Here is a 21,733-nt window from a genome sequence, read left to right on the forward strand (position 1 = left end):
AGGTTGTGTGTATCACTTTTTTATCATGAGATGGAGATGGACGATGCAAAATTGCCTCGCATTACTGGGTACTTGTACTGTTTTTATTATCTCTTTGTTCTGTCTGTTCCTTTATCTTGCATATGCGCTGTGGGTATCTGGGTAGCTGTTGGAATCTGGGACTCGCAAATGATATCAATTGGATTGAAATAGTGTGCACCTTGTTGCAGTAGCGCAGCCATGTATAGTACACTATAGTACACTACAGTACAATTTGACCGGGCACCACGGGCCACTTGCCTGTTTAAACCACGTCTGATGGCATGTGTCAATTGCTGTTGATATGTATATCCATCCTTCTGTACCCAGGTACTGACTGCGGTGAGGCGTTGGGTGCTGCGACTATTGCTAGCCAGGTATGCGGTGGAGTGAAGTGATGCTAGTATGTGATCACTGCATCTTGGATACTTGGTGGCAGGTGATAGGTGGCTTCCCCCACGGCCTATACCGGAATTGGGGCGCCTTGACGGGATGCATGCGTGTCGTGGAATTGGATCAATTGTTGGTCGGAAGAGGATGAATGTGCAGAATAATGTTAATAAAGTATTTTGATTACAATCATACGCTCATGATATCATAATAAATCGCATCTCTACCCAAGAAAATCAGCAAAAGTCATTGATATATATTCTCGTATTAGCTGCAGGCCACTACTTGTGTCAGCTTCTGGGCAGCATGTCATTGCACTGTAGGCCTATAGAGGGGTCGTATTAGCCCGCCATTTTTAGATTTAGCCTTTCCCCTGCCCTGGCCCGGTCGACGGAAACCCGTTTTCAACCTCGCCTTTTTGGGGGTGGCGTGGCCTGCGGCTTCTTCCCAATTGAAACCCCAGAAACCAACCAGCTGTTGCTTTTTTGTCTGCCAGCTTCTCTTTTGTTGCCGTAACGCCCTTTCTGCCTCCAGGGGCCGAAGGGGACGCTGCATCGCAAGACTTGAAAAGGCTCGTTTCTTTACTACACCATGAGTGCGCCGGGGAAGCAGGCGTCGTCGCGATGGGGTTCGTTTCTACAGCAGGCCGTGGCGGGCGTCGAGTCCCGCTTGGATACCATCCTGGCCGAGGACGATCGCAGTGCGACACCACCGCCGGCGGCTGCAGCTGCTGCGACGACGACAACTACCAGTCCAAAAGTGACGAGTTCTGGTGAGTGATGCGGCTGAGAATAGGCGAGGGGGGAGAGGAGGGGCAGAGAAGGATTCCCAGCAATTCATATATCTTATACAAGCAGCTCCAGTAGCTAACCAGAAGGCAATTCGTACAACAGACTCTCGAGCATCGTCGACTAGCCGCGCAAATGATCGACTACAAGCAAGGCTGGCCAAGGCTCTGGCTAACAAGAATGCGCTTTCGCCGGCGAGTGCGTCACCGCGCAGCTCCATGGATGCGGCCAGCCGAAGCTCCATGGAGAGGCCATCCATAGATCAAGACAAGCCTGAGATTCCGCCAGAACAGAAATCCGCGTCCGAGACTGAGTCGCCTCAAACTGTCCCTGATCCCACAACCACCACTACCTCTACGACGACGACAGAGACGACGACAATACCGATAACAATAACAGACGATGATATTGCTACCAAGACTACTTCGGAGCCAGCTGTTGAAAAAGCAGAGGATACCCCTCCAGAGACAGAAGAGCAGCAGACGCTCACGGAGGAACCTTCAAAAGAGGAAGAGGATATGTCGACAAAAGTGGTCAAAGACGAAACTTCGACAGATACCCCTGATGCAGCAACGACAGTTGTAGAAAACGGACCAGATGCTACCGAATTGGCTCGTGAGCTTGAAGAAGCAAAGTTGCGACATCGAGAGGAGATTCAAGAATATGTTGAACGCATAGATTCTATACAGTCCAAACTCCAATATCTCTCTAAAAATGCTGCCGACTCTGCAAAGAAGGCTGCGTCAGCAGCCCCATCTGGTAGCCAAGAAAAGAAGCTTGCGGAGAAGGATGAGCGAATCGCACTACTGATGGAAGAAGGCCAAAAACTAGCCGGCGCAGAGCAAAAGTACCGAGCAGCGATCAAGACGTTGCGGCTTCAAGTAGGCGAGCGTGACAAGCAATTGGATGAAGCACGAAAAGCAAAGGACAAGATGGCATCGGATATTCAAGCACTGCGCGACCGCTTAGACGGAGATGAAGAGAAGGAAAAGCGCCAGCAGGAGGCCACCAAAGCTACTGCAGCTCTACGGAAGGATATCGACGCTTTAAAGAAGGACAATGCCAGCAAAGACGCTACTATTCGTCGGCTTGAGCAGGAAGTAAAGTCGAAGGAGGAGCAAGGCCAGGTTGCCAAAACGGATGCTGTGAGCAAAGCAGTAGCCGCAGAGCGAGTAAAACAAAAGGAGCTTGAAGAGGCAAATGATGCTGTTCGAGCGGAATTGGAAGCTCTGGGTGAGAAAGCCAGACTAGACGCCATAGAAGCGAGTGAGAAGCTTGAGCGTGCTATCCAGCGCAGTAACACCGTCGAAGCCGAGCTACGGCTTGAGCTTCGGAGCATGGAGGGCAAGCTAGAAGGCGTACGGGTGACGGCGGAAGAAGCTGCCTCCAGCACAGGAGGCGAGGCTCAGGCTAAGCTGTTCCGGCAGATAGAGACGCTGCAGTCACAGTATGCGTCAGCCAGGCAAAACTGGCAGGGAATAGAGGCGTCTTTGATGTCGAAAACGACTAGCCTAGAGAGTGAAAGAGACGAGGCACAGCGTCGAGAGTCTGAAATGCGCAAGAAGGCACGAGATGCGGTATGTCTGACATATTCTAATCAATTTCCATCTATTCCATATTCTTCTATTGATATATGCTAACTTGATTGACTTTTTTGCTATAGGCCAAACGTAGCAGAACTCTGGAGGATGATCTACAGGATGCTCAGATGCAGCTAGAAGCTTGCCGTGAAGAGCTTGCCGCTCTCCAAAAATCCTCGAAGGCTACTGAGACGGCTCTCGAGCAAACTCGCACGGATCTAGACAAGGAGAAACAGGCTGCAAGCAGAGCATTTACGGCTGAGCCAGGGCGACAATGGATCGATGAAGTTGCGGTTGCAGCGGCTGCCTCACCACGAACCCAGAGCCGCCCAGAGTCGCCGTTACTCTCTGTGCCGCGAACATTCAGCTCCGAAGCTGTTTCGTTATCTGTTCCTAATCGCATACGACGATCTCCCACTCCTGTAAACATACTAGATAGTGCTCCAGAAGGATTATTTAGTCCTCTTCGCCGACCCTCTGCGTATCTACCGACTCGAACAGGGACAGGGCCACTGTCACTTACTGGATCTGTTCCTCCATCTCCTTTCTCACCTCTGGATCACCCGTTGGATTCACCACCCACGATACCTCCGTCTGTGGTAGAGAGGGAGAATGGAATCAGCGATACAGCCCCCTCATCGCCTCGCAACCTAGCACAAGATATGATTTCAGTGTCGACGGTAGCGGCAGGGCCGTCTGTTCAATTAGTGGAACGGATGAGCGCCGCAATACGTCGTCTAGAAGCTGAAAGGGTTGCTGCCAAGGAAGAGATGGCGAGGGTGTGTAGCCAGAGAGATGAAGCGAGATCAGATATGGTGAGCCTGATGAAGGATTTGGAAGATGCAAAGGCAGCATCCGCAAAGGTACCAGATTTGGAGAAGGAGGTTGCCGACCTGGATACAAGATATCAAACAACCTTGGAGCTATTAGGAGAGAAGAGCGAGTTGGTTGAGGAGCTGAGAGCGGATGTAGACGATGTCAAGACGATGTATCGGGAACTGGTAGAGCGAACTGTAAAGTAAGTCGCTCATCCATGGATTTGAGTTAAGGGGGTTTTATAGAAGGATAGGGAAAACTAAGGGGAAGAGGAAAAGCGTAATGAAGCACAATGATTTGAAATGAAAAGGCGTGCTCTCCGATGTAGATTAGACTTGTACACTTTTATACACTATATCAATCCTCCATTGATAGCTGCTATATCTGATACAAAACTTTCCAGCTAATCGACCAGCTGGATGCCTTCTCTTTCGGCGCCCTGGATGATGAATTGGCGGACCTGTTTGTGGCATGTTAACATGATTGTTGGATAAAATATTCTATCAAGGTAGCCTTACCTCTTTGTCTGGAGCCAAATCAATAGCAAGCTCTCCTTCGGTAGTCTTGAGTGTAAAATCAGCCTCCTCTTTCAGAAGAGCGACGGCGGTGTCTCCTATATAACACATATCAGCTTCACACTCAGTCACAAATATGATATTCTGAAATTCCGATTGGCTCCCATGAGAGATTCGACATACCGTGACCCTCCGCGATAGCATGATGAAGAGGGGTGAAGCCCTCGTTGTCTGTCGCATTCAGGGGGCTCTTATTCTTCAGCAGGAGCATAACCATGGGTACAGAACCGACGGCAGCGGCGCGATGGATGGGGTATTGGCCGCGGCGGTCGCGGACACGGGTTGATGCTGGGGGTTTTGAGTTGATGAGCAGGCGGGCGACGTCGAGGTTCTTTTTGGAGGCGACGAAGTGGAGAGCAGTCTAGGAGTTGATGTTAGCTACTAGGATACGGTGAATAGTACGGATAGATTCCTATTAAAGGCGAAGCTTGATGAAAAATAGGCGACATCTAGACTCACTTGGCCGTTGTTATCTGTGAACGGTTAGAACAGCTGAAACTTATATGATCTAGTTGCCCAATGACTTACTCTTGATATTGACATCAGCGTCCCTTTGAAGAAGGAGATTTAGTGCTGGCTCGCTGTTTTGAACGCTGGCTGAAATCATAAGAGGGGTCCAGCCACTGTCATCCTATATTTATGTAAATGGATTTAGTATAAGTAAGCTGGTTTGAAATCGTTGTATCTCATCTCATCTCATTTCAACAAGGGTAACGTCGGCAATGATAATGACGTTATTGCTAGAAGTGAAAGACATATTTACCTGGATATCCGGGTCAAAGCTTGACTGGTTTGCTAACATGAGCATAATATCGTAGCTGTTGGAAGAGGCTGCCCAGTGGATGGGATATCTGCCGTCGTCATCTTTGCGTTTTGAGAGCTTGGGATCCGTCTATGAAATGTATTAATAAATGATATGGGCTTGTTTTCTTATATGGCTATGTGTAATTATACTCCTATCTTTTGAACATACCTTGAGGAGGCCTTCTGCAACAGAAACTGGACTATGTTAGCTTTATAATGCTCAAATGTCTGAGTTCGATGAAGAGCTCCATACCTCTGCCTTCTCTAGCTGCCGTATGTAGTGGAAACTTATCGCTATCCGTATCAGCCATAGTGAGAAAAATGTGTCGTGTATATCTCGTATATATTCGATCTCTGCCAAAGAATCTACTACAATAGAAAGGCGAGCAGTAAACCCTCGAGCAGCGGAGATGGAGATGTAGCTTAGCAAGAAATCCAAAGTTGCAGGGTAAGGCACTGCGAAGCTTCCAGGCCACTGCTGTATTGCGTACTGGGCGCTCGTCGCCTGTATTTTCCTGGCGCGCCACAGTCTGAACTACAGCATACGTGCACCCCACATCGCCTGCGCCACAGAAGGCTGAACCTTGCAAGTTCAATTCAAGTCGCCTCTTGCAGCTACTTTTTGTTCTACATACGCGAATCGCCTCCGAACTCCAACTTCTTTTTTTTTTTTAATTCTCTTTATTTCACATTGCGTGCCATGGAGGCACCACAGACGCCGCAAGACGCGCTCCACCTGAGTGCGCTCGCGTCTCAGAATGCCACTGCGACGAGGAATCTTTACTCCCGACTCGAATTGTCCAACGGCAAGCGCCAGAAGCTCGAAGGCGTGTTCGAAGATGCCGTCATGAAGCGTCGATTCGAATCCGAATACGCGGCTGTACAGACTCTGCCCGAGGCGCTCGCGGCGAAACAGCCTTCGAAGCAACCCCTGCGCAAGACAGCCAAGGCTGGAGGGCCGGCGCGAAAAGCACCGAAACTTCTCGAGGCTGGACCTGGAGCATCATCGGCTGCATCCAAGGCGAACGGAGAGGAACCGACAATATCGACAACGACGGCACCGCAGAGCATGAGCTTGACAGTCAGAGGGTCATCAGCTATCCAGCAAGTTAAGCCCGAATGGCATCCCCCGTGGAAGCTGATGAGGGTCATCTCAGGCCACTTGGGATGGGTGCGCAGCTTAGCAGTCGAGCCGGGGAACAAGTGGTTTGCTAGCGGTGCTGGTGACAGGACGATCAAGATCTGGGACCTCGCGACGGGATCGCTGCGATTGACATTGACGGGACACATCAGCACCGTGCGCGGCCTGGCTGTGTCTCCAAGACACCCGTACCTTTTCTCTTGCGGCGAGGACAAGATGGTGAAGTGCTGGGATCTGGAGACGAACAAAGTTATCCGTCACTACCATGGCCACCTCAGCGGCGTCTACACATTGGCCCTCCATCCGACGCTGGATGTTCTGGTTACTGGTGGTCGAGATGGCGTTGCTCGAGTTTGGGATATGCGGACGCGCAGTAACATCCACGTTTTGTCGGGCCATACTGGTACTGTGACAGATGTCGAATGCCAGGAGGCAGATCCTCAAGTGATTACATCATCATTAGACTCTACCGTCAGACTTTGGGATCTGGCGGCCGGAAAGACTATGGGGGTTCTCACCCACCATAAGAAGGGCGTCCGAGCCTTGGCTGTCCACCCCACCGAATTCACCTTTGCATCGGGCAGCAGCGGCAGCATTAAGCAGTGGAAATGCCCAGAGGGCGCTTTCATGCAGAATTTTGAGGGTCACAATGCCATTATCAACACAATGAGTGTAAATAGCAACAATGTTCTCTTTTCAGGTGGTACGTATCTCTTCTTCCTTTGCTACCTACGGCGTAAAGAATGCACATAAAGGATGAAAATCATTTCTAACTCTGAAATATAGGTGACAATGGCTCAATGAGCTTCTGGGACTGGAAATCAGGTCACCGATTCCAATCTTTTGAGACAACAGCACAGCCAGGCTCATTAGACGCCGAGTCAGGCATCATGAGCTCGACGTTTGACCGCTCTGGACTGCGTCTCATCACGGGCGAGGCTGACAAGACTAGTAAGTGTTTCTTTGATGCGTTATCCTCTACTGTTAAGACTCGTATGCTAACTCTTTTATTCTCACAGTCAAAATTTGGAAACCAGATGAAAAAGCGTCTAAAGAGACGCACCCGATACAATGGACGCCAACATTGGCACAAAGGAAATTTTAGCCAGGAGTTTATCGGAGTGATGATTGGTTTTGTTGTTAATTCTCGATTTTCAAGTATATATATCAAGCGGCAACGGAAGAATAATAGAACTTGCACCGCAAACCACAGGCGGATTGGACACATGCATGTTTTACGGCATTTTGTGCATTTCTGAATCTCATGGAGAGGGAACAGCTAGGCAAGATGACACATGTATTAATTTTGGGCTAATGATAGTAAAAGAAGCATGTCTTAATTTCTGATGTAAACATTAAAGTTGCATTGCTTATCTATAGGTTGATCGACTTCGTGATCGCATTGCTATTTTTTTTTTTTTGGTATCCAAATCCACCAACACGCTGAAGTACAACATATCTATCAAATTCCTTCTTCCCTTATCCTTATCCTTCCTCGGTTGTCAAACTCTTAGAGTACATAATAGTTCATTAAAGTGTGAGTATAATGTAGACGGTATGGAAGGGCGCTCCCTTCATATACTCAAGCCCATGGACTTGAGATCCGCATCATCACGCAGCGCCATCTTCACTTCATCGTCAGCAATGGCCAGTCGCAACTTGCTCGACCGATCCGCACGATGCGCCTCTAAATTAACCAGACCAGCAGCAACTAACTCCAGGGCCGCAGCGTGGATGTACTGTGGCCGTCCTACCATGCGCCGGCCGACTTGATTCCCCTTGGCGAGACCAGGAAGGATCTGGGCCATACCAGGGGGTGGTCTGGCGGCGTATGCTGTAGAGCGCTGAAGTTCATCTAGAGTTTCGCCAAGTGTCGTCTCGGCCAGACCAGATCTTCGGATTCTTAGTAGTAGCGCCGCCATGAGCATCTTTGAGGTAAGGGGAAGGCCACGCAGATGTTGTTGGATGGGATTGGTTGTGGCCTCATTGATGGCTCTCTTGATGGTAGAAATTGTGACTCTTCCACGCCGAGACTGGTCGGGGACTCCGCTATCATTTGCCCTTTTGCTTGGGGTCATTGGATCTCCTGGGGCATCACCCTCCGCGAGCTCAACCGCCCGGCGGCAAATATCCAGCGCTCGTCTGGCATCTCCGCTAACGGCAGCTACTTTACGACTCGCAAATTGGACGGCGTCTGCATCGACGATATTTCCCGGTACGCCTTCAAGACGAGACTGTATGATTTTCATAAGCTGGTCGTGATTATAGCCAGGGAAAGTAATTCGAGTAAGGCCTATGATGAGGTTGTTAGCTGTCTTGCTTTTCTTAAAAAATATTTGCTTCTGTTGTGCATACCTAACCGGCTGCTGATCTTGTTGCTCAACGTTCTCTCTGGAAGGTCCATTGTGTTGGCTACTGCGAGAACGATAAGACGGCTATGTCGGAGCGTTGGCCAGTTGAAAAAGTTATACATGACTGCCTGATTTTTCGTGACCAATTGATCCAGTTCGTCCATCAACACCACGCATGGAACACGGCGTGGGCTAGGATTGCTAAATTCTCGTTCCAATAAGTCGAGAGACTGGGCGGGGCTTGCTCGTTCGCCCTTGAGAGCTTCCCATAGCAGCGAGTATGCCTGATGAGGATCTGTAATCTTCATGCCATTGATCTCGACGAATATAAAGTCATCCAGCTCGTCTGAACCGACGGCTTCTTCAAGGCGAGCGATGACTTCGCGTACAGTGGCCGTTTTCCCAGTTCCTGGTGTCCCGGAGATATAAATACAGTTGCCAGTACCCTCAGTAATGGCGGCTTCTAGATGTGAGTATACCAGTGAGAACTCTCCTTCACGGCAAGGCAAACTGGAGGGAACTGCTGAAACGTGGAGGCGTGAACGTGCAATCTGGAACGGAGAGGATTGAACTTGGCTGGGCGATAGCTTTCGGGTGGCTAGGGGCGTGAACTCGAGTTTTTTTCCACCACTCCTGGGCCCTCGCTTTGACTTGGGGGTTGTCGCAGAGTTTCTGCCGGTCTTGGTTGGTGTTTGGGGCGGTAGGTATGTGCCGTCGCCCTCTGGCGGTGATTGAGCTCGAGCTCTTCGACGGGTTGCTTTGGTGTTCTTTTCCACAAAGTCTTTTAAAGCAGACACGTCTTCCCTATTCTCATATAATTCTTCCCATACAAACTCGTCCGTGTATGTGGTAGATCTGGTGTTGCAGCCACGTCGACATACAAATGTTTTCCCAAAGTCGGGTGAATTCCGTGAGATCTTTCCAGAGGGATGCGCGCTGAGAAAGGCATCTAAGGACATGATATTGGCCTTGCCATTGATCGACGCCAGGGGATTTACATCAAAAGATGGCGAGAGATACAGCTCGTTCTAGATTGATGGTTAGAAGAATGAAAATTTGTTCCAAGATAGAAGGGCGTAGCGACTGTACATACCCAATAGAAGTCTTTTCGCTTCCTGTCCGTGTTGCGAATCTCTTTCTCTGTCAAAAACCACATAAAGTTGGCACTCATTTCTCCAGTCTCGCTGTCTTCCCGGAAATCACAGATGATGGCCACCCATGTACCACTGGACACATCACCCGCCTTGAGCATCACCGTGTCCCCAACACGGCATTCGAAATCGCCATATCGAGCCCCGACAATCTTGGAACTGGCTGAGACTCTCCTCCTCTTGCGATCCCCGTCGCCTTTTTCGCCATTATCTGGCTCGGTGCTGTATAGCCATTCCCATGATAATTCTTCAGCTTCGGAATTGTCGTCTGAGTCTTCGCTAGCTACTGCAGCAGAAAAGGCACGTTTGCGCCCTCGGGTCGAGTGAGTATTGGTTTGGGGAGTGGTTTGGGCCGTCATTGGTGAGAATGTCGGGGTAGAGATGAAAAGATATACAGAGGCTGCCGCTGAGTAGCTCGACGACTTGGAGATTGGTGCTTTCTATGGGTTGTCGTATCTTTAAAAAAATAACCAGAGCAGTGACAACACTCGATGGATCTAAAATTGAAACATGGAGCCTACAGTAGCCTAGCAAGTTATACCCAGAATTCAGTAGGGTAGCTTAGTAGCTTGGATCAATTAACGCGTCTACATTTTTGGGAGACGCGCCGCAGAGAACTCGATATGCGCATAGTCAATTGATGCATAATTCCACTACAGGTAAAGCAGACCATCCAGTACAACAAGGACAAAGAAATCAAAATATTCTCCTTTTTATAGCATTTAATTTGAGATATAGAAAGTACTAAATTATTCTAATTTTTGACCACTGGAAGTGCTTTGAGATGATTGTGGCTTATCAATGTGAAGCAGTGCACACAGCTATTATACGCTCCAGGCCAATGTCGAGATGGGCCATGAGATCATTGTCTGTTAGATAATATGATGAAAGCCATAATAAAATAATGAATGAATAATACAGCCAGTTACATTATTGCCAGCACAGCTTCGACCTGCTGTACGCCGTCAACTTGCATTCTGTCAAATGAGCGTCCATGGGAACGTGCAGATGAGTGGCTGCCAGCCGCTTTGATAGTGATGCACTACTGGCCAGCAGATGCCCCTTGCCGCCAACATCTCTTTCACTTTCCGTTGATTTCTTTCTTTCTATCTCGTCATAGATTTGCCTCAGGCCCCCCATTTCTGTAGTATATATGTATCCAGCTCCGCTGGCACCTGATCACCGGCCCTTTGTTCTTTCTAAAAACATACAGCATAGTAACCCTCTTTTTCTCCCCTCCCTTTCTTCGCATTTTTCTTCTTGTATTTCATTCAGATCATTAGCTATCAAGTATATTTCTAGTTTATAAGCTGCTATAGCAACTTTGACTGCAAATAGCTGAAATGAATAAAGGCAAGGGGCGGGACGGCTCTCGGCCTCCCAGGCATCGAAATTTCCAAAATCCAAATCGACAGAATGAAGGGTCAAAGAAATACTGGGGAACGGCAGAGAAGATGCCATCCGCCAAGGCCCAAATCCATGATATGCGGCAAGTAGCAGTCGCCGCCGCCGCCGGAGACTATCGTGGCTCGCCGCCTGCGGGTAGAGACTTGATAGAAGTAAGTGGCGTCAATATTCTTCATCTTACTCTTGTACTCACCAATCATCGCCAATTGTTTGAAAGCAACTGACTTTGTATAAGGCTATATTTGTGACGTCCCCAGATTGGGGTATAAACGCCACAGAATTGATGGCGGATGACAGGGGAATGGATGGTATTCGGAAACGACATCAAGTTTGGATCGTTGGCGATTGGCCAACCAATCCAAGCGTCCTGAAAATCTTTAGCGAATCGGTCACAAACCTTCAAGCCGCTATCAACACACTAAACCAAAGGTTTCACGACGCGCGCATATCGAGAGACCTTCTGACTTGGGTGGTGATCCCCCAGAAGAGCTCAAGAATAACTGACGACACTCGTATACGAGTTTATCCCAAAGGAAGGCCTCGAGTGTCTAAGCAGTTTACCGACCCTGATGATGTATCAAAAACTGCAGCGGCCCTTCTCCAAGAGCTTCGCCCACATATTCAAGCTGCTACAAAATGTCTGGCGAGCACCACCTCTGAGGTTAGGATGCGCGTGTCTTTTGGGCTCTTATGTGTCGAGAGGATCAAGAAGGATCAAGCAAATCTAGTCAATTGGGTTGAATACGCAGCTCTGGTGAAACAGTACTCACGCGAAGGTGGTCTTCCATTTTGTACTCGGTAGTTCTCACAAATAAGCAAACCCCCTCTCCATTCTTTTTTTGTTTGACCCTCCTTACTGACTATATTTGAAGATTTTTAGAATACCCTTTGGCGAATAGCTTTATAACCCGTATGCTGGCATTTGACGGCATCGGTGACCTTCGTCTGGATCGCGAAAGTACGAGACGCACGCGCACCTTATTTCTCACCATGATGCACGGCACAGAAGTAACGGTGGAAAACTGGACCGACGGTGAGTCCGCGATATCCCGAGCCAAGCTTGGTAATGGCTATCCAACCCCCTACATCGACTGGATAGTGACGGCCCCAGAAATGTAAGTTGATTACAAGAGCTCATCTAGTGTACACGCAGTACTAATGCAAGATGCGTTAGGATGTTTGACTGGAGCCTTCATGCGGAAACGTGGGGATATAAAAGCGTACCAGAAGATCTCTTGGAACTACTCAAAACGTTGAAGCACGAAGACATCTACGACACCAACGTCGACAACAACGTTCTCGCACCCTCTCGGGTAGTAGTAACTAAAGACCCTAAGGACTGGAAAGACAAAATCCACCTTACTCGACTGAAGACATCGTTTATCGCAGAATTTCAAGACAGTCCCTACGTGCTAGAGATAAGTATGACTCAGGAGTGGGAAGGACTCAGAACCCGCGCGCCAGAGAAAAAGATTATATGGCAAATGGAGTTTTATGGCAAACATTGGGATTCTGAAATGAATCAAGTCAACCCGCTTGATCTGAGAAAAGACTTTGGAGAAGGGCTGAAGAATATCTGGGTTGGGACGGATCCTGACCTGTGGGTGAGGTTTTCGAGCTTCCTTCAAGATTTTTTGAAAGTCCAGCAGCAGGTACACATCCCTCAATTTGATGACGAACAGCACATAGATGCAGAATAGATCTTTCCGCTGCGAGCAGCTATTGACCAGATGGGTGGACACGCTACGCGATTCAATTCATTATTCAATTTTTTTCTCCTCAGCTATATTTCTCAGCTCTGGCCTTCTGATTGAGCAGCCATAATCTTTTGCCGTAAAACTGTCAAGTCCCTATGATTAATAACTGCAGATGGTTCAGTTGAGCTGTGCAGACGTACCTTCTTCTATTGTGCGGACATTCATCTGTTTCGACTGAACAATTCCTTCCAATTCCTTCAAGTTGTCGCCAAGCTCTTTGACCTTGGCGTTGTAAAACTTCTCAGCTGATTTTAAGCTCTGCAGAGGGTTAGCCATATGGTTAACCGTCAAAGAGATAAACGGTAGAGAAGCTCAATTGACCTTTTCAATCATAAACCCTGTGCCCACGTCCACCAGAACCGTATCGGTGCTCGTCAATTCGCCGCTTACATATAGGGAGTTGGTCAGCGGGACCAAAACCGCCTTCGAGCCTGTTGCATTGCTGCCTTAGCACTATTTCAATTCTGTGACCTCTTGTCTTCTGCTCCTCTGCGCGATTCGTCGGTTGCCCAAGGGGGGTTATGATGTACCTTGGCTATCGGCGGCTCGGCTCTGTACACATCGGAGGCATTCTCTGAACTTGTTCTGGGCGCCGTGAAGCTGGGAGAAGGAGTTGGTGAGGTGTTCGAGCTCTTCCTCGAGCTGCTTCTTGACCTGCGCGAGCTGCTGGGGCTCGAGGGTGTCGAGATTGACTAAAAATGCTGAGGTTAGCGCCGCTGCTGCTGCGCAATGAAACGTCCTGGAGAGAAGGCGAAAGGCAAAAAATCAGCATAAAACCTACTTGCTTCCTTCTGGCCGCTCGACATGGCTGCTCGTGGTGATTGTTTTGGGGTATAGTGGAAGCTTGGCCAAGCTGGACGTTAGGAGTCGTGCCCCTCCAAGCAAACCGCTATGTGGATGACTGTAGAGGGGCTGGCGATTCTTGTAACGAGGATATGGAACCGCAGCTCAATTTACAGCACAGCTATTTTATCGCAACAAAAATATGGTTAGCAAATAATTTATGAAATTTAATTAATTGGTTTTTTTAATTGTTTATTTCATGACTTTAATCTAGATGGGAGATTTGTTGACTTGTTTGTCGCTGCTCTTCTTCATAGCTATAACTGCTCCAGTAAAGTCCTAATATACTGGGGCACCTCTTCTGCCTTCACATTCTCCTTTACAGAGAGTCTTCTGCACTGCACCTCACATACGCCCTTTTCTCTCCATGCCTTTCCAAGTACAACTACGACAGGGTAGCCTGTTGTGTCTGCGTCCTGCATTTTCCATCCAAATGCTTCTTTACGGTCATCTAAAACGACGTCCAGGGCCGTCGTCGAACTTCCATCCTTCGTTAAGCTGTCGTAAAAATCCAGTGTCTGCTCATTGACGCCAGATGTTGGGATGATGACCACCTCAAACGGCGCAATAGCCCGAGGCCAATTGAGTCCTTTATCATCAGTAAGCTGTTCTGCCACAGCACCAAGAATGCGAGAGACGCCAATGCCAAAGCAGCCCATCTGAGTTGGGACCGGAACTCCTGGGTTTTGTGGGAGCGCTACAGACGCCTCGAGTGGCTCTGAGTAGCGTGTACCAAGGAGGAACGTGTGGCCCAGCTCCAGTGCACGATGAATCTCAAGCTTCCCTGTGTCACAACGGGGACAGCCGTCGCCGTCCGCAATGCGTAAGAGGTTTAGATCTATGCCGGCTGGTGTTTGTGATATTGATGATTGCGGGATGTGGCTGTTTGCTAGATCTTCAGGAAGGAGGGGAAGCTCATCTTGGAGACCACCAAAAGCTCCTGAAAGTCTAGAATCAATGACGTTTAGGAGCTGAATTTCACCGTTTTGTCCCTTTGCCTCCTGTAGAGCTTCGCTCCAGAACGGTGCGGCATCACTGACGCTGGTATCTAGTTCTGGAACGACTGATTTGACAGCATGGATGTTCCAGCTATCTTCCGAATGCGACTCTCCAATCTTTGGGTACCACGCATTTACCAAAGTTTTTCTATCCTTGGTAATACCGCGCCAGAGGCCAAAATTAGAAGTAGAAATTGCGCCGTCAATTTGTCGAGATGATCGAGCAGCGGCGACTTCGTCATTGGCGGTATAGCCGCAACTGTTACAACTTGCGACCGTGTCCTCTCCAATGGGGTGAGAAAGGTGGTATTCATGGCTATGCTCTCCGCCCATGTCTCCTGAGCTGGCCTCGGCTACTAATATAGGCAGTTTCAAATCTGAGAAGAAGGCAGAGTAGGCACCAGCGACGTCGCGATAAGTTTCGACAGCAGAGTCGTGGGTCAAATCGAATGTGTATAAGTCTTTCATGATAAACTCACGAGATCTTAATAAGCCATGTCTCGGGCGGATCTCATCTCGGTACTTTCGTGCTATTAGATCAGTTAGGAGCTGTGATATATAACAAAAACTACCTAGGCTCAGAGATTCATACTAATCTGGTATAGTTTTATAGGTAAATCTTTGTAAGATTTTAAAGTGCTGGCGACAAGAGTTGTGATTTCCTCTTCGTGCGTTGGTGATAGCATGATAGGCACATCCTTGCGGTCTTTGAGTCGGAATAGCTTGTTTGTGTATCAGCAAGAAGATGTCTAGGGAACTTGTAAACGGCGGCATACCTCAGGAGAGACTTTGTCCAAGCGCCCGCTTTTGCGCCATAGTTCTTCGGTAGTGAGAGTCGAGAGGGCAAGCTTGGATGCTCCTGTAACAGTATACTTATTAGTTGAAAGATACTCTCAATGAGTTTTGAGGTGATTAACCTATGCTTTGCATATGCTTGTCAACGAGACGCTCAATCTTATCCTGGACCCGTAGACCTAATGGAAGAAGCTGAAAAACTCCAGATTGTGCCTGGGGAAATGAGTTAGATTAGCAAAACTATCCTGAAGAAGCAGAATATGCATAGTATGAGGATCGGCTTACCTGGCGAAGAAATCCGGCCCGGATAAGCTTGCCATGACCAGCTACCGAGCAATTAGCTCAACGTTTCCTCAAAATCGATAAGCAAATTGCTTCATACTTTCGCCCTCAGTAGCAGTGACACCACCGGTGGGAACCCATATCTTCGACAGGGTCGACCTAAACCGGGTGGACTGAGCAAAAAAAGGCTGTGAGAAGGCTCGGATGTGGTTCGAGCTCGAAGCAGCCTTCAGTGGACGAAGTCCGCCACGACATATCAAATTTGAAGCACGCATGTTCAGCGATTGACCCTTCAATCCATTCTAAAAATTTACATAATTATCCAGAAACGATACTGATTATGCATCTCACAATGAGACAAGACTTAATATGACCACCAATGAAGAGCGAGTGTTAGACCCAAGACAATGAGATGGTCCCATAGACGCGCAGCGCTAAGAGTAGCCGCGATAAACGCCCGCATTTTGATGGGGCGATAAGATAAGAAATATTTCAAAAAATACTTGCGTCGCATTCTGAATCTGAAATTTGAAGCAGCCAATTTTTACCATCAAGGCAGCGGCACCGACGCTATGGCGAAACATTCCAAGAAAAGCAAAGGGCCACAGCGCTCAAACGATGATGGAGCTCGTCTTCAGAATGGATTGTCTCAAATCACTTCTCAAATTGAAGCGAAATTGAACGGCAATTCACAAAAGCGAAAGCATCCGCCTACTGAAGTCTCTGGCAAGCAGAAACAGCGAAAGCAGCGCGATTCCGAGGGTGCACCGGCCGCGAACGGCACCAGCGACGATAAGGATGCTTTGTTAGCTGAGATCAAGGCCCTGGGAGGAGATGAAGAGGACTGGCGCATGATCAATGACGTTGCATCTGACGATGAAGTTACTGGGTCAAAGGCACCGGTAGACAAGGGCCTGAAGGATGAGCTGGCAGCTCTTTCGAAGGAACTTGGTTTCTCCGGACTGATACCAAATGATGCTAGCGATGAGGAAGAAGAAGAGGAGGAGGAGGAAGACGAAGAGGACGAAGAGGACGAAGAGGAAGACGATGATAGCGAGGAAGAGGTCAGCAATAAGAATAAGAACAAGGGCAACAGCGAAAACTCCAAAGCCCCAAAAGAAAAAGGACCTGCAGAGAATGAAATGCGAAGGGTTGAAGGCCTGGTAAGCTAATATCCTTGAGTCAATGGCATCTCTGACAACTAACTTAGTAAACTAGATTTTCGAGCCACGCGCGGACTGGCACGTTGCCAGATTGGCTCAACTGCCTGGACCTCAAGTCGATGACATTGGTCCTTTCATGTCGGCCATAAACTCACTGAAAGAACACGGAAAATACCTTTTGGAGACGGAGGCGGCGAAATATAGAACGACCATCTTTGCGTCCTCATCTCACAAGTTTCTTGCTACCATCATGACATCTGGTACTCTTACAGACAAGATTTCCGCCCTCACCTTGGCTTGTCAAGAGTCTCCCGTTCACAACATTCGCGCATTCGATTCTTTGATGAACCTGGCTTCCAAGAAAAGCCGAGCCCAGGCCATCGGAGCTATTGGAGCACTCGTGGATATGCTCGGCCCCGGCACAGTGTTGCCATCAGACCGACGATTGAGGAACTTCCAAGCTCAGCCTGGGCTGCTGGGCTCTCTCCAGCGGGCTTCCGCCAAAACTTGGGCTCCAAGCCAGCCTCTTCCCGGTAAAATCACACAAGCTCATTTGATCTCTTGGGCGTACGAAGACTGGCTGAAGGATACTTATTTCAAAATGATCCAGCTCTTGGAAGTCTGGTGCTCTGATGAAATTGAATATTCAAGAATGAGAGCCGTCGACTTTGTCTATGCCTTGCTCAAGGATAAGCCGGAACAAGAATCGAACCTTCTCACTCTCTTGGTAAACAAGCTTGGTGATCGTGATCGAAAGATCTCTTCCCGAGCTTCATACCTTCTCTTGCAACTGCAAAACTCACATCCTGGTATGAAGCCGATTATCGTGCGAACAATAGAGCAGGAGATCCTCCTTCGACCTTCAGCAGATCATCGAGTGCGTTACTATGCCATCAACACCCTCAACCAAACAATTCTTTCAAACAAAGAGCCGGCAGTAGCTGAATCTCTTCTTCGTATCTACTTTGTCCTTTTTGCTACAATTCTTAAAACGGGAAAGCTTGGAATGCCGATAGAGGATGAACCCAACCAGGCTCAGAAATCCGGCAAAGGCTCATTTGGAAAGAAGGGCAAACAGCCAAAGGCTGCAGCCCCTTCTGTCCCAGAAGCCGAGGCAGCTGACAAGCTTGTGTCTGCCCTGTTGACCGGTGTGAACCGTGCCGCACCCTTTGTGGGCACCAATGATACGGTGTAAGTACTTTCAAAACCAATTAATGCTATGTTATGCCTGTATGCATGCTAATGACTTGTCACTAGTTTGGAACGCCATCTTGATACCCTCTTCAAGATTGCGCACTCTGCCAACTTCAACACTGGCATTCAAGCTTTACTCTTAATTCAACATCTCTCTACGACCAGAAATCTCGGCAGCGATCGATTCTATCGGACGCTGTACGAGTCGCTCCTGGATCCACGTCTGATAACCTCTTCAAAACAGGCACTTTACTTGAACCTGTTACTGCGAGCACTGAAGAATGATGTTGATGTGAGAAGAGTCAAGGCTTTCGCAAAGCGAATGCTGCAGGTATCAGGTCTCCATCAGCCCCCCTTTATCTGCGGGTTGCTCTACGTCATCTCCCATTTGAGGCAAACCTTCCCTGATATTTCAACGTTGGTTGAGGAGCCGGAAGAATCAGTATTTGATGACGAGGCACCCGAGGACCGACCAACATATGATGGCCGCAAAAGAGATCCTGTACACAGCAATGCTCATAGAAGCTGTCTGTGGGAAGTAGTATGTTCACCCTCTTATAGTCACATAATATGCACTACGAATGACTAACCTATTGTCCTAGATCCCTATTCAACAACACTTCCACCCTGCTGTCGAGAGATTCGCCTCTGCGCTGTTGGATAGAAGCCAGAAAATGATGAAGCCTGATATGGACAGCCACACTCTCATCAAGTTCTTGGATAAGTTCGTCTACAGGAACGCGAAGGCTTCGGATACACGTGGTGCTTCTATTATGCAGCCTCTCAAGGCTGCCAAGGACATTGGAGATATTTGGCTCGGTAGTGGGCGCACTAGCGCATCTACAACTCAAGTCAATTCTGCTGCATTCTGGAACAAGAAAGCAGACGATGTGGCTGCCGAAGATGTCTTCTTCCACAAATACTTCCAGCACGTTTCCAAAGAGCCCAAGGAATCTACTAAGAAGGCACGCGCGGCAGGCGGCGAAGATGGAGACGAGGATGCGGAAGAGGATGAAATCTGGAAGGCACTGGTCAATGCTCAGCCTGACATTGATGAAGATGCTTCTGATGCTGGCTTTGACGATTTGGATGAGCTGGATATGGCATCTGACGACGACGACTCACCTGCCCTGTCGCTGGATGAGGACGATGATGAGGACGACGAGGATGACGACATGGGTGTAGAATTCAATGACTTTTCAGATGAGGAGGAAGGCGATGAGGAGGATGGCCTGGTTGCCCCAGATGTGGCCGATTCAGACGAGGAGAAGGTTGACAAGCGCAAGGCCAGGAGAAAGATGCTCAAGGGCCTGCCTACATTTGCGTCCGTGGATGATTATGCAGAGCTTTTGGGTGGAGACGAAGAAGACTTGTAAAAATAGACAAAGAGAAATTAATAATAGGGAAAAGCATTCTTTTGAGGCAGCGAGAATACCAGTGTCTACGGAATACTTGGAGCATTTGGGTGTAAGTGGTGTAAGTGACATGTAAAGGACCACTTCTTTTATTTTCCCCCGTTAGTCGAGGCGAGTGTACGTCGTGAGATTCTTCACGGGTGCTATCTTCGCGCGACCATAAAGATACTACTTACATTCTTGATGGGTTTCCGGTATTACTGTCATTGCAGCCATAATAAGTAATAGAGCAGCCAAAAATGGCAAATAATCCCGACAAAGTTACTTGATATATCCGAGGCTCTTCAACCACACCAAAACCGGGTACGCCGACAGGTCTAAGCCGCAGGGTTGGCTAGAATCGGGCTAATCGGCCACCGATAAGCCTTATCAGTGTATCTTATCGGCAAATAATTGCGCCAGCAAAGGCGTAATGGAGGGTCTTAATTTAGGCGCGCAATCGGATCACCTTTGCCTCGGTAATCCCGCTCTTTTAATACAATCTTCTTGCTTCTTTAATTTTTCTTTTAGGTTTCCTTTGTCTTGTTTCTGTTACAGAGAGGAAGTGTAAAGAAAGGTGTAATTACGGAGAAAAAGAAAAAGAAACATTTGCCAGAATGTTCAGTCAACAAGTTGCTCGTGGCGGGCGCCGACTCGGTCAGATCGCTCGAAGTGGCCAACAGTCGCCGCTTACTGCGATTAAAGGGGTTGGTCAGCGACGATGCTATGCTGAGGCCGCACAGGGTGAGTTTTGACTATATTTTTGTTCATTGAGTGGCATACAGGACGTTGACTAACGATGGGGTCTTTTTCACAGCTGCCGCAGCTCCCAAGGGACGAATCGGACGAGGTCTCGGCCTGATCCTATATGGCGCCGCCTTTGGCAGCATCGGAGCAGCTGCAACATGGTACTCGATGGTGCAGCAAGGCTTTTCTCACTTCACAGACGCAGAGACATCGACGCTCTTTGTGCCCGACACCGACGATATCCAGCGTATCGAAGACACAATCAACAACCACCCACTGGTCAAGGAACTGAGATCACGGCCCGAGTTCAAGGAGTCACGGCCGCACCTGAAGATGGCGAATGGTATTCGCAGCCAGAGTCTCACAGCCGGCGTCCTACAGGGTAACGGCAAGATGGTCGTCCCGCCGATCGCATTCATCGAAGACGGCGGCAAGTCCATCGTCAGCATCAGCTACATCGGAGACCAGGTATGCGGCCACCCAGGCCTCGTCCACGGCGGATTCTTGGCCACGATGCTGGACGAAGGCATGGCGAGAGGATGTTTCGGCGCTCTTCCCCACAATATTGCCGTGACGGCCAACCTGGAGGTCAACTATCGCAAACCGACACCGGCGAATAGCTTCCTGGTGCTTCGCGGAACGACGACTAAGGTTGAGGGACGCAAGGCGTGGTCTGTAGGAAGCATCGAGACACTGCCGGAGCCTGGCGAGAAGCCGACAGTCTTGGTCGAGGCGAAGGGACTGTTTGTCTCGCCCAAGTATGCAGCTGTAAGTTTGACCCTCTGTTGAATGGTCTTCTTTTTCTTTTGTATATGTATAGTGCTGACATAATTATTTAGCTGATGCCCTCAATCGTATAAGAATTTACATGGACTGTGGATTGCTGAGAGCAGCCGAGATCAGTCGGACTGATGATGGTGGCTGGGAATAAACATGCGGGATGTTTCATTTATTTTGATTTGCATTGCCCTTCTAATCTTGTTTTGAATGAAAGCGACAGGAGGCATCGGATATACACAAGACCCAGCGTATACATTACATCATGGTATACGTTGTACATATGAGATAATAGATGGTACTTGCTTAGTACCCAGAGCTATAGAGTAGACGAAGGATTGTCTTTTACAGCGAATTAGAATCAAGCCTCTTTAGATGCTTTATTTACATCTTACATCCTCGCATTGGTATAAAACAGCCACATAAACACTCATAACAAGTGAAAACACATGGTAATATACTGCTTACAAAGGCAAAGAAGGAAAAAGAGAGAAAAATACTTTAGCATAAAAAAAACAGCGGGGATCACATTGCGGAAGTCGGCGGTTTCGGGCTGTCGCCATCAGCCTCCTCGATTAGCACATCATCACCCTGGGCGTAGTTTGCCCAACGATTTTGAGGAATCCTCGCTTTATATGGGGTAGTATGTGGGTTTTCTGGTTTAGACTAGATTGTATTTTTTTTTTAGTACGCGGAGAGAAGGAGAGAAGTAACGGCTGGCGATGACGGCGAGGGCCCGAATGGCATAGTAGCAGCGGTACG

The 21,733-nt window shown here is 48.5% G+C and overlaps 9 protein-coding genes across 9 annotated transcripts; 5 read left to right on the forward strand and 4 right to left on the reverse strand.

Annotated features, from left to right (window-relative positions):
- The first annotated feature begins 685 nt into the window (after nt 1–685).
- On the forward strand, nt 686–4,052 carry GGI43DRAFT_261311 (TATA element modulatory factor 1 TATA binding domain-containing protein). The gene is made up of 3 exons (XM_083200987.1): nt 686–1,180; nt 1,302–2,773; nt 2,860–4,052. Exons 1-3 carry the CDS (start codon nt 1,000–1,002, stop codon nt 3,796–3,798), a joined length of 2,592 nt encoding a protein of 863 aa, XP_083055896.1. The 5' UTR covers nt 686–999; the 3' UTR covers nt 3,799–4,052.
- GGI43DRAFT_261304 (ankyrin repeat domain-containing protein) lies at nt 3,897–5,062 on the reverse strand. The gene is made up of 5 exons (XM_083200986.1): nt 4,696–5,062; nt 4,627–4,640; nt 4,291–4,528; nt 4,111–4,205; nt 3,897–4,052 (listed from the first exon to the last, which is right to left on the reverse strand). The coding sequence occupies exons 1-5, from the start codon at nt 4,772–4,774 to the stop codon at nt 3,996–3,998; spliced, it is 483 nt and encodes a 160-aa protein (XP_083055897.1). The 5' UTR covers nt 4,775–5,062; the 3' UTR covers nt 3,897–3,995.
- Nucleotides 5,063–5,671: 609 nt separating this feature from the next.
- GGI43DRAFT_431469 (WD40-repeat-containing domain protein) lies at nt 5,672–7,513 on the forward strand (the record flags this gene model as incomplete). The annotated part of the gene is made up of 3 exons (XM_083209411.1): nt 5,672–6,815; nt 6,899–7,063; nt 7,132–7,513. 3 exons carry the CDS (start codon nt 5,672–5,674, stop codon nt 7,215–7,217), a joined length of 1,395 nt encoding a protein of 464 aa, XP_083055898.1. The 3' UTR covers nt 7,218–7,513.
- Nucleotides 7,514–7,686: 173 nt separating this feature from the next.
- GGI43DRAFT_426005 (P-loop containing nucleoside triphosphate hydrolase protein) lies at nt 7,687–9,973 on the reverse strand (the record flags this gene model as incomplete). The annotated part of the gene is made up of 3 exons (XM_083208580.1): nt 7,687–8,405; nt 8,468–9,491; nt 9,557–9,973. 3 exons carry the CDS (start codon nt 9,971–9,973, stop codon nt 7,687–7,689), a joined length of 2,160 nt encoding a protein of 719 aa, XP_083055899.1.
- Nucleotides 9,974–11,068: 1,095 nt separating this feature from the next.
- Nucleotides 11,069–12,721, forward strand: GGI43DRAFT_426006 (uncharacterized protein; the record flags this gene model as incomplete). Its single annotated transcript, XM_083208581.1, has 4 exons — nt 11,069–11,173; nt 11,257–11,819; nt 11,894–12,136; nt 12,196–12,721. The coding sequence occupies 4 exons, from the start codon at nt 11,069–11,071 to the stop codon at nt 12,719–12,721; spliced, it is 1,437 nt and encodes a 478-aa protein (XP_083055900.1).
- A 92-nt stretch (nt 12,722–12,813) lies between these two features.
- On the reverse strand, nt 12,814–13,584 carry GGI43DRAFT_388219 (prefoldin subunit 5; the record flags this gene model as incomplete). The annotated part of the gene is made up of 5 exons (XM_083204034.1): nt 12,814–12,860; nt 12,919–13,036; nt 13,100–13,209; nt 13,309–13,470; nt 13,560–13,584. 5 exons carry the CDS (start codon nt 13,582–13,584, stop codon nt 12,814–12,816), a joined length of 462 nt encoding a protein of 153 aa, XP_083055901.1.
- Nucleotides 13,585–13,796: 212 nt separating this feature from the next.
- Nucleotides 13,797–16,093, reverse strand: GGI43DRAFT_417244 (proline--tRNA ligase). Its single transcript, XM_083207396.1, has 6 exons — nt 15,797–16,093; nt 15,700–15,740; nt 15,537–15,627; nt 15,396–15,478; nt 15,212–15,341; nt 13,797–15,149 (listed from the first exon to the last, which is right to left on the reverse strand). The coding sequence occupies exons 1-6, from the start codon at nt 15,969–15,971 to the stop codon at nt 13,879–13,881; spliced, it is 1,791 nt and encodes a 596-aa protein (XP_083055902.1). The 5' UTR covers nt 15,972–16,093; the 3' UTR covers nt 13,797–13,878.
- Nucleotides 16,094–16,239: 146 nt separating this feature from the next.
- GGI43DRAFT_417245 (RNA-binding ribosome biosynthesis protein MAK21) lies at nt 16,240–19,512 on the forward strand. Its single transcript, XM_083207397.1, has 4 exons — nt 16,240–16,859; nt 16,915–18,050; nt 18,117–18,594; nt 18,656–19,512. Exons 1-4 carry the CDS (start codon nt 16,269–16,271, stop codon nt 19,427–19,429), a joined length of 2,979 nt encoding a protein of 992 aa, XP_083055903.1. The 5' UTR covers nt 16,240–16,268; the 3' UTR covers nt 19,430–19,512.
- On the forward strand, nt 19,507–21,300 carry GGI43DRAFT_261489 (HotDog domain-containing protein). Its single transcript, XM_083200989.1, has 3 exons — nt 19,507–20,191; nt 20,265–20,962; nt 21,034–21,300. Exons 1-3 carry the CDS (start codon nt 20,065–20,067, stop codon nt 21,052–21,054), a joined length of 846 nt encoding a protein of 281 aa, XP_083055904.1. The 5' UTR covers nt 19,507–20,064; the 3' UTR covers nt 21,055–21,300.
- Nucleotides 21,301–21,733: the final 433 nt, after the last annotated feature.

This window comes from Trichoderma evansii (genome assembly GCF_050947405.1).
Source record: "Trichoderma evansii strain SZMC 28006 chromosome Unknown GGI43scaffold_30, whole genome shotgun sequence".
Lineage (NCBI taxonomy): Eukaryota > Fungi > Ascomycota > Sordariomycetes > Hypocreales > Hypocreaceae > Trichoderma > Trichoderma evansii.

What these genes read in the sequence shown, in the direction of transcription:
- GGI43DRAFT_261311 (XM_083200987.1), top strand. Translation starts at nt 1,000, where the DNA reads ATGAGTGCGCCGGGGAAGCAGGCGTCGTCGCGATGGGGTTCGTTTCTA. An exon ending in TCCAAAAGTGACGAGTTCTG is followed by an intron (nt 1,181 to 1,301) that starts GTGAGTGATGCG and finishes TTCGTACAACAG; the next exon opens with ACTCTCGAGCATCGTCGACT. An exon ending in GCAAGAAGGCACGAGATGCG is followed by an intron (nt 2,774 to 2,859) that starts GTATGTCTGACA and finishes TTTTTGCTATAG; the next exon opens with GCCAAACGTAGCAGAACTCT.
- GGI43DRAFT_261304 (XM_083200986.1), bottom strand. Translation starts at nt 4,774, where the DNA reads ATGATTTCAGCCAGCGTTCAAAACAGCGAGCCAGCACTAAATCTCCTT. An exon ending in TGCTATCGCGGAGGGTCACG is followed by an intron (nt 4,206 to 4,290) that starts GTATGTCGAATC and finishes TGTGTTATATAG; the next exon opens with GAGACACCGCCGTCGCTCTT. An exon ending in ATTTGGCTCCAGACAAAGAG is followed by an intron (nt 4,053 to 4,110) that starts GTAAGGCTACCT and finishes TGCCACAAACAG; the next exon opens with GTCCGCCAATTCATCATCCA.
- GGI43DRAFT_417244 (XM_083207396.1), bottom strand. Translation starts at nt 15,971, where the DNA reads ATGCGTGCTTCAAATTTGATATGTCGTGGCGGACTTCGTCCACTGAAG. An exon ending in TGGACAAAGTCTCTCCTGAG is followed by an intron (nt 15,342 to 15,395) that starts GTATGCCGCCGT and finishes TACACAAACAAG; the next exon opens with CTATTCCGACTCAAAGACCG. An exon ending in TATAAAACTATACCAGATTA is followed by an intron (nt 15,150 to 15,211) that starts GTATGAATCTCT and finishes CTGATCTAATAG; the next exon opens with CACGAAAGTACCGAGATGAG.
- GGI43DRAFT_417245 (XM_083207397.1), top strand. Translation starts at nt 16,269, where the DNA reads ATGGCGAAACATTCCAAGAAAAGCAAAGGGCCACAGCGCTCAAACGAT. An exon ending in TGCGAAGGGTTGAAGGCCTG is followed by an intron (nt 16,860 to 16,914) that starts GTAAGCTAATAT and finishes TTAGTAAACTAG; the next exon opens with ATTTTCGAGCCACGCGCGGA. An exon ending in GTGGGCACCAATGATACGGT is followed by an intron (nt 18,051 to 18,116) that starts GTAAGTACTTTC and finishes ACTTGTCACTAG; the next exon opens with TTTGGAACGCCATCTTGATA.
- GGI43DRAFT_261489 (XM_083200989.1), top strand. Translation starts at nt 20,065, where the DNA reads ATGTTCAGTCAACAAGTTGCTCGTGGCGGGCGCCGACTCGGTCAGATC. An exon ending in CTATGCTGAGGCCGCACAGG is followed by an intron (nt 20,192 to 20,264) that starts GTGAGTTTTGAC and finishes TCTTTTTCACAG; the next exon opens with CTGCCGCAGCTCCCAAGGGA. An exon ending in TCTCGCCCAAGTATGCAGCT is followed by an intron (nt 20,963 to 21,033) that starts GTAAGTTTGACC and finishes ATAATTATTTAG; the next exon opens with CTGATGCCCTCAATCGTATA.